An 18,424-nucleotide genomic window follows, 5' to 3' on the forward strand; every position below is an offset into this window, starting at 1 on the left:
TTTTTTTTCAAATTAAACATCTTTTTAAAAAAATAGTTTTAACACCAAAAACAGAAAAGATTGCTAATACGTTATTGTACATCGCTTCATATCATTTTAGCCTTAAAAATAACTTGTCAAACATTTGTGTAGAGAAAATATATAACAAAAAGGAAAAGAAAAAAAAAAAATTCATAAGCAAAGTTTTGGTATACATACACGTTTATGCTTACATATATTTACAAAACCTGTGAATATATATATTAAGATAACCTTTTTTAAGTGAAAGGGAAAAAATCGTTACAGCTGCTCGAGGTGTATTGGACAAAAATCGCTCATACATACACGAATTAAAATTACTCACAAAACTGTTGTAAGGAGCTGGAAAAAAGGCATCTGAAAATTTCCGCAAACCATTTTGATTGCCATAAATCAACTTACGAAAATGTGTTGTTGCGTGTGCGGATTGTTACTTTTAGCCCTGATTGCTCTAATTGTTATATTAATTCTTAATGGGATTATAAAGTTGAACTAGAGGGGGGAGACCATTCTTTGAACAATGGAAAGGGAAGAAAAAAAAAAAAAAAAAAGTATGCAACGATGGAGTGGATGTTTTTGTCAGGCCCCCAGAGTATGAACAAAATATTTTTGTGCGAAGTGTTACGCTTGAAGACGCCCCAGTTGTAGGCAGAAGACACAGCTCTCTTCACAAAGAGCGCAAGAATGATAATGCCTCACACGTTGGAATTATGACCAGTCATGCCAATAGACAAAAGAAAAAAAAAAAATAAAATAAATAAATAAAGTTAACGTGGCTGAGAAGAAAGGAATGCTGGCGTCTTCGGCGGGAAAGTTGTTACCCCATACCCTGTTGTATGCATTGCGAAGATATATACCGCAGGGCACACACTCACATACATGCGTGTATGTATGTTAATGTGTAGGTGCGCACTTATCTGTGAAGATACACCCCACGTGCGTGTGTTTAAATACGCAACCGTAAGAAAATTACGCCCTAATTAAACCGCACACCATTCTGCTGCACGACCTGTTTCATCATGTTTAGAGCGCCGTTGTGTCCTGACACGATCGCGTTTTGCAAATATGTTTATTCATACGTACGTGCTCACATGCAATCGTAGGCGAGTTTGCTTCAGTCCATCTGTTCGTACTCACGCATATTTGTACCTATCCCGTGTAAACATATATTTTTTTTTTGTATCTTACTAGAAAAAACGTTTCATTGTAAAATTTGTACATCCATGCAACGGTACTTCAGACGTAGTCAATGAAGTTTGTTTTTTTTTTTTGTACCAAATGACAGTTACATTTTTTAAAAGAAATGTTAAACTTTTGAGAGGAACCCAAAGTTGAGAATTAAAATATCTATCTGAAAATATGCACCAGCTCGGTGTGCTTAGCTATTCGTAGGGCACATTGGTGCCACATCGAAAAGGGGCCTTTTTCTCACGTTTTAGTGAATAACCAAACGAAGAGTTCGCGATATCGTTGGTGGTGCGCGCAATGCAACGTGCTTTTGCGAAATTGGTTTCCTAAACGGACGGAGAGCTAAACGGCTAAAAACGCTTCAAACGAAGTCAGCCCACGGAACCAAGCAGAATCCAAAACGAAAAATTTTTTCCGCAGATGGGTGTAGCTAAATGCAAGCGCCTCGTCTTCGCAAGCAAATGAAAAATTCCCATCATGTGCCTTTAAAAGGGGAACTCCCAAGTGAACAGAATTTCATTTAATTTAACCTTTATACATAGATGTCCCCTTTTTTTAGGGCGCAGTATGCTATGCGCTATAAAAATATAGGGCTAAAAATTGTTCCCATGGATATGAGGTAGCACATGAACGAGATAAATAAGGACCCAGCTGCACAGAGTCTTGTTTGCTGGCTGTATATAGGAACCTATGCCAGTATTAACCCAAGTCGGGTTTATGCAAACCTCTTTTTTTAAAAAGGGGGAAAAAAAAAAATTGTTCTTAACAAAGCGTATACTTATTGCATATTCATAATACTGGCTAAATAAAAATACTCTTTTTTTTTTTTTTTTTTTTTTTGTTTTCCCAAACCTGCGTCGAAAGAAAAGGAGGGAATAGAAAAGGGCTCCCAACGAAACATTCTTTTATACTTCGAATCGACGCCAAAAAAATTTTATTTGCAAAATTCATCTACAACAATTTTGTACGCCCTGTTGCATTTCCCACTTTTCTGCTGTAAAATTAATTTGGAAGGGAACATATAACCAACGCATTGCAAAATTTTTTGCTACATTTCGCACGTAAAATTGTAAGGGTAATGAGATTTCGTGCGATCGCGTTGGTAGAGGAAGAGAAACAACCTGCGAAGTCAGACTTTTGTTTAAGAACTCGCAGGGGAGAAGCAGCACACGGTGAGCAGCTTGTAATAAGAATCCCCAATCCGTAACGCAGAAAACTTCCCCCCTTTCACGTCTCCACCACGGCTTCCCCCCTTTCACGTCTCCACCACGGCTTCCCCCCTTTCACGTCTCCACCACGGCTTCCCCCCCCTTCATGTCACCATGAGGCAAAACCTTTTTGACACCAAAGCAAGCAAAGTCAAGCGGAAGAGGAATATCCTAAGAGTAAAAAGCAGCAAGAAGAATCTCCCCACCAAAAGGGAACCAAGCGAAAGGTACAAGGACATTCTTAATTATTACAAAAATGAAAAAAAAACGAATAAATTTATTGATAAGAGAAAAAGTAAGGAGGGACATAAAAACAGTACAAGGTTTAAAAAAGGGAACATTTTTAACCTAAACAATGACTCCTTTTTAAAGGATAAGCATATCAGTACCATTGATGTATACGGGGAGGGGGAGCATTCGGATGATAGTTCCTTGGACAGTGAGGAGAAGTGGTCCGGGGGGGGCTCTCGAAAAAGCAAAAGGAAGAATGACGCGATGGTGAATACCTTTGTTCAGGAAAAAATCGAAAAAAAAAAATTATGGAAAATTAAAAAGTACGAAATTAAGGAAAAGTTACGCGAAATTGATAAACATTTTGAAGTCATTAAAAAGAGCGTCCTTTCTTTGCCTGCAACAACGGGGGGAGTGAAACGAAATGAGGACCTCGCAACAAGGGGGGTGGCCCAGACGTTGACAAAGGCGCCAAGCTGTAACGGGGAAATGAAGAAGCTAAAATTGGGGATGGCCGAAGAAGAGGAACAACAAGGGGACCAATTGGTGAACGCAAATGAGCGAGTGAAGAAAGCAACTCGGAGGGGAGAAAAGGGAGCAGACGGGAACGGGAGGGTCCAAATGAAGATGGAGGTAGGAGGCAAGTCCGAGGAGGAAGTAGAAGACGAGACGGAGGAAGCTGACGGGTTGGAAGTGGAAGACGAGGCGGAGGAAGCTGACGGGGGGAAGTGGAAGACGAGGCGGAGGAAGCTGACGGATGGGAAGTAGAAGACGAGGAGGAGGTGGAGGACGGATTGGTCATAGAATCCGGGTGGGAAGCAGAAAATGAATCGGAGGAAGATGAAGAAGAAGAGGACGGCCAGGATGAGCAACACGGAGGTGGAAATACCCCCGAGGGCTCAACACAACGGGGAGAAAACGGATCGGTTCAGCTCAAAGAGGATTCGTCGAAGTCGCAGTTACTTGGTCATAAAACGAATGAGAGTGCCGAAGAAGTGAAAGAATCAAAGTTGTTCTTTTCCAAAAAAAAAACGGAAGAGACGGATAATCAAAAGGCATACTCAGTGTGGTGCCTGTCAGACGATAGCGACAATGAAACGATTGCAAAACTGTTTAGTAAAAAAAAAAGACTTCCTTTTAAGGACGAAACGGTGGTGAGCATATCGAAAGACAGAGTGAACAAAATACTGGGGAAGTTCCTACTCGATGGTAACAAAGAATTGTGTAGCCATTTTGCCAACGAATCAGGTGATGAAAAAGGAGAAAAATTACCAACTTATATTTCTATAGAAAAAAAACAATACCAGTTGGAGCATGTAATAGCACTTTTAGATGGTCATAATTTTAGCGCTCAGAAAAAACTCCTATACAGAATATACCATTTAAATATGTTTAATAAAAAAAGGAGAAAAGCATTCCCCATTCTTCTTTCTTTTTCTCGCTAATGGATTATTGTATCCTAAAAATTTACCATTGTTTGAAATATGATTTAAGCTTACACAACTTGATTGAGAATTACAAGGACATAATTGTGGCCTTTTCTCATCCCATGAAAACGGAGTTGTATCTCTACATATCTTTTCTCCTTTTGATCGTTTTCTGCAAAACGCAAGGAAGGGGAAAGGCCAATTTATTTTACAGAAAGAAAAGAAACACCTTAGCGGAGTACGTAGAGTCCAATAAAGGCGCGCACGGTAAGGCCTATGATGTGCACATATACTCCAGGATTTTGAAGAGTGCCGATTTGTTCAGTGACATTTTGGAAGAGCACAAACCTCAGATGGGGAAGGAAGGCTCAGCAGATGGGGACGGCGCTGCAGATAGTGACGGCGCTGTAGATGCGGGAACCATATCGTACGTCCACTTTGCGGTTATCCTTTTGACGCTAATTATATACCCAATGGAGGGGAGCGAAAGTAAGCAGCAAAGTCAAACAGGAAAAGGGAATGGGAGGCCCCGTTTCGAGAAGCACGGAGCTGACGCTTTAGGAGAAAACCCCGCCATTGAGCACCTCCTAACAGACATTAACAAAAATAGGGTGGAGGACGAAAAAATGGTTCATAAGTTTGCACATTTGAAAGGGGAGAGTCTCCTGACCGACAAGGAAGAAAAAATTCCTCTAATGGGTTACCTAATAGAATTGGTGGAGTATATATTTTATAAGTACTTCCATTCTGTCAATGCTAATTTGCCCCTTGGTGAGGAGGATGACGGGGGTTGCCACGACATCTGTAGTAGCGGTACGTATGCCAATGCGAGTCGCATGGAGGAGTGTATACAGAATGTCGAGCGGGCATTCTGCGTTAAGCGGTTTGAAGTGGGCGAGGTGGTCAAATCGAACAGGCACAACCTGACAGACAAGCAGAGCAACAACAGAACCGATGTGCAGAGCGACCTCGGAATCTTTGCCAAAAAGAAACAACTAAAAAAAGCGGTCATCTTGTTGAACATTTATAATATATTTCTGGAGAATAGCAAAAAATATAGCCAGAGTTTCTTTTACCTCTCCTTCAAAATTTTAAACACCCTTTTGTACGGCATTATTTATGAGGGGGGAAAGTCAATCAGGGGAAGAGGCAGAGACGGTGAAAGGAATTACAACGATGAGAAGATCCTCACGGAGGAGAAGGATCACTATTATAAACTCTCTTTTGAAACGTTCAAAAATGTTATCCTTTTTTTGAAGGCCTCCCTGGACAAACAGTTTAACGTCTACATATTGATCAATCACATAGTGCGCCCGTGCCTGCTGTTCTTATTTATCAACTTTTTAAGTTATATAAAGAAATGGGGCATGCAAATAAACTTTGCCAAAATTGTGGATGATTTGGGAGACTTCCGAGTGAGGGAAGATTACTTGGTTGCTGCAGACACTCCCTTCGTGAAGTATCAAAGAAAGGAGGAAAAATACTTCCTGTTTTTGTTATACACATATAAGTTAATGGGACATTCCAGCGCTTATGAGATTACGCCTATAGTTTCTCACAATTTTCAACACAGTGGCATTCAGATGTTTACTCCGAAATATGTCAACAGCAGAAACCCTAAGGACTTTCTCATCATGCAGAGCGGCCAGGCGAAGTTTGCGGAGATGAGGGCCGCGCGTAAGAAGATGAAGCAGCAGAAGAAGCTGGACTACAACGAGGTACGGGCAGAGCGGTTGGCGTTCTGTTTGGCGACGTTCTTGGCGACGTGTTTGGAGGCGTGTATGGAAGCACGCTTAGCCATTGAGCGCTTATTCGCCCCGCCCACTCCCTTCACTTCCCAATTGCCTGTCTCCTTTCCTGTAATATATTTCCCCCTTTTTTCCCACTTTGCAGCTGAGGAAGGAAAACAACTACCTTCTAGCCCTTAAAGCCAAGGAGGAACAGGAGAGGGTGCGCCGAAACCAGGAAAAATACAAGAAAGTAAAACTCATGGCAAAGAAGGACGTCGAGGAGTACAACAAGATGAAGACGTATACCCACTGAGGGGAAGACACCTCGGGAGGGGAAAGCGCCCCGCCATATTTTTTCACGACATTTGTGGCTGCTCTACGCATATTTCTCTATATGTGCGTGCCCCAACCCCTGCAACTTTTTAGTGATCTTTTTTTTCTGCCCCAATGGCGCATTTTTCCATCCCAGCAACTGCGCCATTACACGCATTTGTTTTATGGTCAATAATTAGGCAAAACAAAATTTTTTTTTTTTTTTTTTTTTTTTCCATTTTAAAAAACTGTTGAAATTTTAAAAATATGCGTGTGGAGGGGAAAGCATTTAAACGGCTTCTCACCCTACCCTGGCCCCCCCTTTTTACGCACACTTTTAATTCGGCTAAAAATGAACGGAGGTATTGACATATTTCACAGGGAGAACAAATGGAGTAGGCACTGTAATGCAGGTAGACACAACGGATTGGTTTTTTTATCCTTTTTGTCGTTAAAAATGGGAATGGAATTGACACGCGTAGAGGGGGAAACACGCAAAGGTGGAGTGAAGTCATGTGAGAATTGAAGCTTCTGCGTGGTCAGGGGGGGGCGGATATTACGGAAAAGGGGGGCAATTACGGGTTGAGCAGCACTGGCACTTCGGTGGCTGCTCTTCTGGCTGCTCTTCTGGCTGCTCTTCTGGCTGCTCTTCTGGCTTCTCTTTTGGCTTCTCTTCTGGCTGCTCCTATGTTCATATGCTCCTAACCGCCGCTATCGTGCATTCCCCGCAGAGGGCATATCCGAAGTCCGACCTCACTTCTTCTTCGGCGACTCATAATTAAAGTCCTCGTTCATCATGTTCCGAATGTCCTTTATTTTCAGTCCACACCACTCGTATTTATTTATATATGCCGTGGTGTAATTCTTCTCATTCTGTTTATTTTGTATGGATATGTGGTCATGCATGTTACTTATGCTGGTTCTTGTTTTCACAATGTTGGAAATATTTTCCCTTATGTCTTCATCAAAGGTATTTGGGATTAAGTCTCTCCACCCGTTCCTTTCCAGTAACCCTAGTTGTCCGCGTTCCTCCCGTTTCGGCATCATGTAGTACATGTACAGCTCGCTACATCCTGCGGGGTGGAAAGAAAAAAGGGAACAAAAATGGCAGGGAAAAATAAAAAAGGGAGCATAAATGGACGGGGAAAATAAAAAAGGGAGCATAAATGGAAGGGAAAAATAAAGAAGGGGGCATAAATGGACGGGGAAAATAAAAAAAGGGAACATGCGCTGTAAGATCTAGTAGCAACTTCATTCGGTTCGTGTGCCTATCTAGCGCTCCTTTTTTTTTCCCCTCACCGATAATCCGCTCGTAAGAGTCCTCCGTATCTGAGGAGACATTTTTCACAGACGTGCAGGGGCACACGTTGGACAACTCGGTATCCTTCCCGATGTTTTCCTTTTGAATATTTTTTAAATTCAGATCGTAGTGCACAGAATAGAAGTCCGTGTCGTAGTGCATATTTAAGCACATGTACTTGTAGGAGCACAGTAGAAGGTAGCACTGCCTAGGGAAAATATCAATGTCGCTAAAAATGATGTGTATAAACTTATTTGCCTTGTTTGCTCCCGATTTGTTTTTTCCGTCTGGTTCGCTATCTTGTCTGTGTTCTACACAAGGGAGATCTTCCTCATGTAGGGGGTCCTCTACCCAGGTCGGGTAACTGTAGTGTCCGCTCCCTTCTTCATTCTTCCTCTCAGATTCAACAGTGTGGCTATCCAAGTTTTGAAGAAGCTCAGCACAGTCTTTACTAAAATTTAGGAAGTACGTTGCGGGGTACTGTTGCATGGCGAAATTACTAAAAAAAGCATCTTCCTCGTTTGTGTGGCTACTATCCGTCCTTTTTTCATTTTTTTTCTTCTTCTTCGTTTTCTCTTTATTTGAGTTGCTTTCCCCAAGTTGGTGTAGCCTATCGTAAAAACTTTTTTTCTTTTTCGATTGGGTCATCTCCTCGGGGGTCCCATCCACCGTGTGCTCTTCCTCAAGACCGGAAGAATCCATTAACTCGTTGGAAAGAATTTCCTTCTCTGAGGGTGTCCTATAATTTAGGAATGCCTCTAAAATGATTCTGGGCAAAAATGCTCTTAAAATGTAATAGGTCGATTTTGCATTCAAAAATGGATGAGCCCATATACATTTTATGTTCATCTCGGAGGTACCTAAGTACTCGATTAGACAACCACAAACGATTTTCTTAACATGAATTGCATTCCCATCCACAGTTGTTTCGAACGAGGTCGTATTTAACGTAATTATGATGCCTGAAAACTGGTCCAGTAAAATATCGTCATAAGCTTTCGGTACATTTTTCGTTAAATCTTTATCCAGTTCTAGTAGTTGAAATGGCAGATTCCTATTTCTTACGTCGTTTTTTTTATTCACTGAATTTTGCACATAACTCCAATTCATTAACATTTTTTCATGTAAAATTTGTCGACGTCTGTACATGTTGGTGTAGTTAAAGAGGTTTTCACTACTGCTAAGAAGTACATCGATTTTTTTTTCTTTTATTTTTATTCGTGTTATTGTTTCTTTCAGTTTTTCAAATTTCGTTTCTTCGTCTTTTATTTGCTTCTGTTGCTCGTAGTTCTTTTCTTCGCTGCAATCCTGGGTTAGGTCTTGCACGAGATTTTTTATGAATTCTTCCTTGGTTACTTTTGCTTCTTGTGCTTCCTCCATTTGTGGCGCGGCCTCCACGGGGGTTCCTTCACCCAAGTGGCTTGTATCTCCCGGCTGCTGCTCTTCATCTGGACGGCTGGTCCCCCCTCCAGCGCAGTCCCCCTGATTCACCTTCTCCAAAAGGGTCAAAAATTTTCTGTGCTCGTTCTCTACGATCTCCTTATCGTCATCACTCAGGTAGTTCAAGTTGTCGTACGAGGTGATCCCCTTTTCGAGTATCTTCTCCTCTCCCTTTCTTTTTTTCCTTCCCTCCAGATTGTTGTTACCTTTTTTCACTTCCCCCTCATTAAGTCCGTCCTGCACATGATTTGCCGTTTCTTTGGCGGAAGAACGGTTCCTATCTTCTAGCGCAAACTTTACATCGTGTTGATCAGTCACCGTTTCGCAGTTTTTAATGGGAGTTTTATTTCCCATGGTTGGCGGTCCGAGCTTTACTTCCTCCGTCTTGGAACACACAGAGGGTTGATTCGCATTTTCAAACTCCTCACACGCGACACCATTATTATTACTATTATTTCTATTATTACTATTACTATTATTATCGTTATTATTATCATCATCGCCGTGTGGTGGGTACTTCCCTGGGGTAGCCTCATTTTCCTGTTTTTCTGAACATAGTTCACCCACCGATGTTGCTTCCACCACCGTTTGCAGTTGACCTCCGTGTGGGTCCCTCCCCTTTGCGTTTTTGTCTTCCCTCCTGGAATGACTCCTCCTCTGTCTTAACTCATTTTTATAATCATTAATTATGCAAACAAATTTTTTTTTTCTTTCCATCAATAATTTTAAATCATTTGAGATATCCATCGGTAGGTATTCCACTTTAAGATTCAAATCGTACATTTTGAAAAATTCATTTGTTTCGTTTATTAGATTTTTGCTTTGGTCTATTGCAAACTGGGGGAACTTTATCCTCAAACTGTTTGCCTCATCCGTTTCGCTTGTGTCGCAGGGGAGTTTCTTCCCTGGAGTTGCTCTCTCAGACTCGGAGGTGCTCTTGTCATCCCCACAGAGGGGGGGCTGTTCCTCGGGTTGGCTCTCCCCCATTGACTTGGAGTTCTCCTTACCGTGGCTGACAGGGTGACTACCAGAGAGGCTACCAGAGCGGCTTCCAGAGCGGATTCCAGAGCGGCTACCAGAGCGGCTTCCAGAGCGGCTTCCAGAGCGGCTACCAGAGCGGCTACCAGAGCGGCTGTGAGGGCTTCTTCCAGCGGCGCTTCCCACGCTGCTACTTCGGCTGCGGGCGGGACTGTCCATTTTGGCCGACCCCAAACTATCATGACTGCCGTTGCACTGGAGAGGCTCATCCCTTTGGAGTTTCGCCTCATGGGTGGGGGAACCTCCCTTCTGCCCTTCCTCACCTGGTTCTCCATCTTTATGTAACGTTTCCTGAGTCTCAATTTTACCTTTGGCATTACTTATAGCGGCGTTATCATTAGGGTTACATTCATCTACCCCTTTCGTAGACTCAGGCTCATCTTCGAAATTTTGTCCCTTTTTATTCTCATCTAGGGCACTTCCCTCATGGGGGTTGTTAATATGGTTTACCTGACAAGGTGCACTGCCACCACTGTCTGGAATGCTTAACTGTTTGTCTTTCTTCCTACTTTCCTCTATGAGGTTTTTAAAAATTTCATCAATTCTGTTAACTCTCTTCTCCCCTCCGGTATTTTTAGCAAAAAGTGAATTCTCCCTTTGGTTAGAATTATTTGTGTTAATTATGACATGATTGGTTTTTTGTTTTTTCGTTTCACTTTTTTTATCGGCCATGCTTCTTAAAAAGGCTTGATCGTTTTGCTCTTCCTTCTGGTTATTCTTTTTCTTCTCGGTTGTGTTCCTTTCGTCTGCTTTTTCTCCTTCGTCTGCTTTTTCTCCTTCGTCTGCTTTTTCTCCTTCGTCTGCTTTTTCTCCTTCGTCTGCTTTTTCTCCTTCGTCTGCTTTTTCTCCTTCGTCTGCTTTTTCTCCTTCGTCTGCTTTTTCTACTTCGTCTTCTTTTTCTCCTTCTCCTTCTTCCTCCTTCTTTGTGCACGTGTTTGTCGTGGGTACTAAATTGGTACTCTTTCCCTTTTTTGGGTTATTATCCGTTTCGGTTTGGTCTGGGGGGTGGTTGGCTGGCGTCTGTTCGAGGCCACCTGCACTTTGTGCATTGCTGTTAATAAGCCGTGCCTCCTGCGCTTTGGCTTTCTTGTCATTTTCGTCCTTCTTGGTAGACAGTAAATTGCAAATACTGGGGGTGTTCAACGTAGCCCTACTAGCAATGGTAGCAGAGGTAGCCGTCGGCGGAACTGTCGCTCCGTTCTTTTTCACGTCCTTCCCACTGGTATAATTACCCTCACTGCATTTTTTTATATTGATAAAATTGTCAATTAGGTAGATATTGTCCTTGTTGTGCAGTTTTATTAACTTCCGTTTTTTAATTACGCTATGGTAATTATCTCTTGCTTCCGTTGATGTGCTTTCCTTTTTGTTGCTACCGGCGGTTGTGTCATTGTTGAGTAGTATTCTCTTTGGCTCCTTTTTCGGGTCCTTTTCTGTAGGCAGTTTGGAAGAGGCGTTTTTTTTCTGGCCATCTGTTCCCACCTCATCAGATTTAATCTCTTTCGTTTCGTCATGCGAGGTGGCTCCCTCCTCCTTGTTGCTTCTCTTCAAAATTGCAAACACGTTTTGTACTTTTTTCGTGAAAAAGTTTTCCATGGTTGGTTTCGCTGCTTCCACTCGCTACGTGCTGCACTGCTATTTGGTTGTGTCGCCTCGTCGTGTTAGCTTCCCCACCGTTTAGCTTCCCACCGTTTAGCTTCCCCACCGTTTAGCTTCCCCACCGTTTAGCTTCCCACCGTTTAGCTTCCCCACCGTTTAGCTTCCCCACTGTTTAGCTTCCCCACCGTTTAGCTTCCCCACTGTTTAGCTTCCTCGCGTTTCCGCGGATAGCGTATTTTTTTTATTGTTTTATTTTTTGCATTTCTGCCAGGGCTTCACCTTGGCGATGCACCTGTTAGGGGAAAACGGGCTAGCTATCGCAACTGGTTGGAGTGACGCAGACTTGCATTACATTTGAGGGGGCAGATATTAACTCGGTGGGAATTTTTGAGAAGCGTTAATTTTATCAAAATGCTTTTAAAAGCGCTTCCTTATTGGGGCGACCTGGCCTATCGAATGGAACTTCCATTGGCGGGGTGCTTGTCCGTATGCATCCAGCACAAGTCTGCACGTGCACGAAAACGAGTGCGTACGGATACGTTCATACAAACTGGTAGCACTGCCTGAACGCTCGCTCAAACAGTGGCACAGAGGGGAGAAGTTTCAATTTTCATGCGCCATGAGCATTCGTCACTTGCGCTTAAATGGCTAAGTATGCACAGGAGATATGTCCATGAGAAGGGGGAAAACTGTAAATGAAGCCCAAAAAAAAAAAAAAAAAAAAAAATATATATATATACATATATACTCATACCATGTGAGTATCACCACGCAAATGACACAATAAAAACACAAAAATGGTTATGCGATTATTTCAGTTGATTCGAGGGCTCGGGCATGACACCTTATTAGCAAAGTGCAATAAAATGAGAAAACGTGTTAAGTACGCGCAAGCACTAAGCTCAAGCATGCTTACAAGAACAGGCGCATGTACGCCCGTGTGTGCATGTTCCACCCAGGCACACATGTGCCATTTTATTTTTTAATGAATCACCAAATTGAACAGCTATAATTGAGTGCAAGCATTTTTAGTAGGTCCTTTAAATCCCCTTTTGCAAGAAGGGTTGAGAGAGGGAAGGGCAAAGCTAACGCCAAACCGGCTTGTTCAGAACTTCGTCAAGCAACACTTGCTTGTGGAGGAGCCTAGCCAACCGGAACGCTCACCAAGTGAGTATTCGTCAGGTAAACTTTCCCAAAGTGAACATTATCCAAATAAACTTTCTCCCAGTGACCATTCGCTAAGGAAAAACCAACCTGCGAACGGCAGCACAAAGCCGTTATTGGCACCCCCTCCAGCTCAAGGGTGTGTTGCTCCACCCCGCCATTTGCCATTTTGTGTGTATACGCTCAAAGGGAAATAAAATTGCGTTAAAGTAACCCCTAGGGGGGTAAGATCAATTTTCCATTTTTTAAAACATCTCCTAGTGTTTTAAGTTCACCAAAAGAGGCAAAACGTGGAAATGTAAAAAAAAAAAAAAATTACATGTGCATACGATTGTTGTGTGTATTTCGGTATATGTAATGCGAAAGGGGACGTCGCATTGGGGGGCTTTAATCAGCAGGGAGGAAAGAAAATTACACGAAATTGTATGAAATTATACAAGCTTGTGCACACTTATCTGATACTCTTTCGCTTTTTATTTTGTTGTTTCTCCATTTTTTGCTTATCAAAATCGGAGTCATAAAAATCAGCAGGGGAAAATGCAAAGGGTAGGAAAAAAAAATAACATCACATATGTATAAAAGTTACATATCAGCTTTTGCAACATCCAGATGGGTGTTTTAAGTACTCCCCTACAAAGTACATTTTTTTTTTTTTTTTTTTTTTGTTTCCTTTCTTCTGCTGATAAAATTGGCTAGCTATTTTATTACTCCCACTCCCTTTGTTACGGAGTAGTTAATCCGCACCTCATGCACGAAACGGTTGTCATCTGCTGAGCAGGTTTTGTTGTAAACCCATTTTGAAGGCCTGTGCCTCTAAAGGGTGAGGTGACAACGGGGGTTGAAATTCTCCCCGAGGGCTTCTAAAAGGTTGGTCACCAAGTTGGAGTACACACGTACGCACGCATTTGCTGTGATGCATGGGAATTCCTTAATTTAAAAGATTTCCTTCACAGCTGTGCGCAGTCACTCAGTTTGCTGTCACTCAGTTTGCAGTCACCCAGTTTGCTGTCACTCAGTTTGCAGTCACTCAGTTTGTTGTCACCCAGTTTGCAGTTCACATGAGGGTAACTTACCCACCCCACACAGTTCTTTTATTTGGAAAAAAGTCCTTCGCTCAACTTAAAGATGGTTGCATGGTGCCGTAATGGAACTACATCTCTACGCAGGTTGCTTAGGACAGTGTTACACGTTTAGTAGTGCGAACTGTTTGCCACGTGCAAGGGATGCATTTCCCCCGTTTGTCGGATTATCCCTACGCATATGTGTGTATGCCATTTATATCAATCTGTTTTGCACCTAAGATTGGAAGCTGCCTACAAACGAGGGAAAAATAAAAAAGGGGGAAATTACAAAATGCACGTCAAAATTGGGCAACCTCTTTTTTTGTTCACCCCTTTTACACACCTTTGGAGTGGCACCCAACGTTGGAATCCTGCTATTAGCAGTTGTGCTTGGAAGTACGGCTGGGGGGAGGAAAGGGCCATTAAGCGTTCTTGTCGAAAGAAAAAAGCTTGAAGTGGCTGTGACGTCCTACGTGAGTTGACACGCGGGGTGTAAACATTATGCGAACGCGCTGACGCAAAAATGATTAGCAGATTAACCGGTTGAGGGGTTGACCGGCTGAGGGGCTAACCGGTTGACAGTTTGTCAGGTTGCCGGGTTGACTGATTAGACAAGCGGAACAAAAATGTGTACTACATTATTGGGCACAAATAACTGCCCTTAAAATTGTTGCGAAAGAAAAAGGAAAAGAAATGCCTACCCCTTAACTCAACTTGCTGTGTTTGTTCAGTTCAGTTGAGGGAGCCCCCAAAGTGACATATACCCACATCGTGACATTGGAACAAGGCAGGCAACACACAACAATGTATAATTTCGCGTAGATTTACACCCGCCCCTCTTCTTCCTTTTTTAGATCAAACGTATAGCACAGTTTTGACATCATTATTTTATTTTTTTTTTTTCCTTCTTTGGAGTTTTATGAAGACCAAAAGAGTGCATTATTAACACTGATAAGAAAATAAACTCCAAAAAATGCAAAACTGTAAAAATGTACATATATACATATATATATATATGCTCAAAAAAAATGCCATGCAAAGTATGAGGGGGAGGGAAGAAAAGCGCGCTAAAAGGACAACCACATATGCGTAAAATGAACACGTACGTTCATGTATATGTGCGTACTTACATGCGGAGTGCACACATTTTCCATTTCGCGGGGGAAGAATATCGAGCATGGTTCTGTTAAAAGAATCCGAGTGGAAGAATTTTTCTGTTGTACTGGAATGCGCTGGAGAAGGGAGCAAAAAAGAAAAAGGCTACACCAATTGGGGTTAAAAAAATGCCCGAGGAGGGGTAAACTGTAAACACGTGAGGGAGTATAATAGCCCAAGCTAGCCGCTACTTCGCTCGCTTCGCCCACCAGCACGAGCGTAACATGAGGACCCCTAGACGGGATGGGGAACTTTCCAAAATGCGGAAACAGCTAAGTTACAAGAAAAGCGCCAGATATGTAAAATGGATACACAAATTTGTGCAGTGGTATAGAATGGAGAAAGTGGTCGGACCGATATGGGTACCCACATACTGCTCAATCATAGTGTTTTTACTTTTACTGTTCCTTTTCAACCTGCTCGTTGGTATAGCCATTCTCATAATCAGCTCAAACTACATCGAATGCAGAATCCCGTATGAGTACAAAAGTCAAGCCTATACAAAATATTCAATCGTTAAAGTAACACCTGAACACTGCAAGGGAAAAGAAAATTTAAAACAACTGAAGGGACCAATAAACATCCATTATGAGATTTCTGGAGTGGAACAAAATCACTATCGTTTTTTGACAAGTTTTAAAAAAAAACAGTTACATGGAGATATATTTTTACAAGAAAAAGAACTCAGTGAATGTTTCCCTTTAATTACACATGAGCATAATGGGATAAGAAAAATACTACACCCCTGTGGCATACTACAGTGGAATGTATTTACAGATAGCTATATTTTTTATGATAAGGAACCGGATGAAGCTCCATTCCCAACCCCTTTGCCTTTGAAACAAAAGCCTGAAGATATCACCATCAAATATTATCGCAAGTTTTTTAAAAACCCCACTCGTGACATTATCAATTTGCACAAAAAACAAATTTACTTTTGGATGGATGAAGAAGTTCAATTACAGATATTGCAGGAACATGCCGAAACGAATGACAAGCTGGTTGTCTTGCCGCAAACTTTAAAATATAAAAAAGCTGGAAAGGCAGTTGAAAATAGCCACTTTATGAACTGGCTTATTCCTTCTGCTTTTAATTATATTAAACGATTGTATGCCAAACTGGATGGCCCCTTAGTTTTTCCCTTTTACATTTATATCGAAAATAATTTTAAAATCACCGAGACGAAAATTATCGTCATTTCGAATGCCGATTTTTACCTCAACACGAATTTGATTGGAATATTTTTTATCATCACCGCCGTTTTCGCACTCCTCCTGTCTTTGCTGTACTTTATCCGGATGAAGAAGCACCAGTTTAAGTAGCCCCCCGCGGTTGGCTCGGTTGTAGAGCAAATCGAAAAATAAGCAGTGCAAAGGGGGGACCCCGTCTTCCACTTGGCCAACGCGCTGAAAGCACGCCCTGCTCTTTCGTATTCCATGCCTAAACAGAGCGCCCACTTGTTCGCTCCATTTTTTCGTCGCACCATTTCGGCCCTGCACGACTCCCCCTTCACGCCATTCTCATCACACAGGATATCCATTTTTCCTTTTTTGTCCTCCTTGGGCTCTCAGGAATGAATATACATACATGCATATATATATACATATATATTTTATTTTTTTTTTTTTGCTAAACGTACAGTTTAATAAGAAAAAATATTTGTTGTTCAAGAGCCGCTACTCCTTTGAGCATAAAGTTGAGAAAACCAATTGCTCCCAGCACTTTGCAAATTCGTTCACAGTGCGCTGATCTACCAAGAAGACAGTTTGATCACCACGGTTAGAGTGTTACTTCCCCCACATCATTATGTTTTCCCCATTTTTAGAGTAACTATGCATTATGGAAGCGCATTTGCGGACGATGCAGACTGTTCGCATTTTTCTAGGTACACTTCTCACCTGTGCAGACTATGCGTATGGGGTGTCTTCCTATTTTATTTTTTTTTTACCGCCCGCGCCATAATGTAGACGTGCCCGCTTCCAAATTGTGCAATTTTTTTTTCGATAGCCTCCCCTGCGAGGAAGAGTAGGTATACAGGAAGTTCAAATGCTTTGCTTCATTTTTTTAATCCTCCCTCCAGAATCGGGGGTGTCTGTCACTACAGAAGTGTTTCACCTCTTCTGCACATACAACGGGTTCAATTTTTGCTTCCCCACGGAGTTGAAATATTAGCACACTCATATTATATGTATAACGCATCACTTTGGAGGGGGGAGACGAATGAGGGATTGTCTCACATTTTCAGGTGAACGCGCGAAAGGGGGGGAAGCAAAGCGGATCACTTAAAAAGCACACGTAGCGGTTAACCTTTCCTTTTCTTTTCCTTTCCATTTCTTTTCCTTTCTTTTACTTTTCTCCCTTTTACCGCTTACACGAAGTGCCTTTTTGGTTACTCCGCAATTCATCCTTTTCTGAGCGTGCAAGTTCAACACACGTGTGTTTGTAAAGCGTTACTTGTTACACTTGCTGCAAGCTGTTGATTCTTTAAAGTGTTACGGGAAAGGGGAAATAAAAAATGAAAGTCCATTCTTTCGCAAAATGGTTTTTTAAAATGTGTAGGAACTGTTTTTCCGCTTTTGTCAAATGTTTGCTTTTTTTTTAAAAAGAGAGAGAGCAGGGCTGAGCAACAAAAAAGGATTTAGTAACAAGGAGGTTTATCTTGGCTTGAATTTTTTTTATTTTCATTTTTTTTATTTTCATTTTTATTTTTTTTATATTTTATTTTTTTTTCATTTTTCCTCCCCCGCTGTTCTCCCTTCCGCATGTAGATTTGCGAAGTTTACAAATCTACAAAATTTACAAAATTTACAAAATCCGCAAAATTTACAAAATTAGAGGGAACAAGATTTCAAATTTTTCCTGTCCCCTCTTAGTGCGAAGGAGAAAAAATCTGTCGCAAAAAAAAAAAAAAGTGTGTGTGAAAATTATGCTCATGTTTATGTAAACTGACAGGGTGAAGCGTTTTAACATTTGACATGGCGCGGGATATGTAAATGTGTGTATATATGCGTTAAACATAAGTGCCCATTCGTACAAAAGTTTCTATACACGTATATATACGTGTAACTGAGTTTTTTTTCCCCCCCCCGCATGCAGTCCAGCTTGCATTGTGTTGCGTATACTCTTTATTTGAAAAAAGTGCAAAATTTAAACGCAGTTAATGTGTCCCTAGATAGGCAGGATTACACATTCCAGGCAAACTGCATGTTGCAAGTTGCATTTTTCCTCTAAGCAAAAGTTACACGTGTGAAACATGCAATATATTTGAGCACCGTGGTTGTGGTAGAGGAGATGAGAAGAAAAAAAAAAAAAAAAAAAACTCACAAAAAATGGTAAAAACAAAGTTGCGACTTTTAAAAATGGGTGATTTTGCAAAATAAGCAAAAAAGTGAATTCAAGTTTTGTACTTATATTTGCTTCTAACTAAAGGTGTGCATTCAATGATTTTTGGCTTTTTTTACAATTGTGACTTTTGGGATTTTTTCTACTATTTTGACTATTTTGACTATTTTGTTTTTTTTTTTTTTTTTTCTGTTGATTTAATCCCCGTTCT

The 18,424-nt window shown here is 41.5% G+C and overlaps 3 protein-coding genes across 3 annotated transcripts; 2 read left to right on the top strand and 1 right to left on the bottom strand.

The window, feature by feature from the left end:
- Window positions 1-4,089: 4,089 nt before the first annotated feature.
- Window positions 4,090-6,115, top strand: PCYB_093900 (hypothetical protein; the record flags this gene model as incomplete). Its single annotated transcript, XM_004222504.1, has 2 exons — window positions 4,090-5,790; window positions 5,966-6,115. 2 exons carry the CDS (start codon window positions 4,090-4,092, stop codon window positions 6,113-6,115), a joined length of 1,851 nt encoding a protein of 616 aa, XP_004222552.1.
- A 752-nt stretch (window positions 6,116-6,867) lies between these two features.
- Window positions 6,868-11,488, bottom strand: PCYB_093910 (hypothetical protein; the record flags this gene model as incomplete). The annotated part of the gene is made up of 2 exons (XM_004222505.1): window positions 6,868-7,187; window positions 7,414-11,488. 2 exons carry the CDS (start codon window positions 11,486-11,488, stop codon window positions 6,868-6,870), a joined length of 4,395 nt encoding a protein of 1,464 aa, XP_004222553.1.
- Window positions 11,489-15,303: 3,815 nt separating this feature from the next.
- Window positions 15,304-16,193, top strand: PCYB_093920 (hypothetical protein; the record flags this gene model as incomplete). Its single annotated transcript, XM_004222506.1, has 1 exon — window positions 15,304-16,193. A coding segment is annotated over one exon (888 nt), but the record flags the coding sequence as incomplete, so codon positions are not given.
- Window positions 16,194-18,424: the final 2,231 nt, after the last annotated feature.

This window comes from Plasmodium cynomolgi, chromosome 9 (assembly GCF_000321355.1).
Source record: "Plasmodium cynomolgi strain B DNA, chromosome 9, whole genome shotgun sequence".
NCBI lineage: Eukaryota > Apicomplexa > Aconoidasida > Haemosporida > Plasmodiidae > Plasmodium > Plasmodium cynomolgi.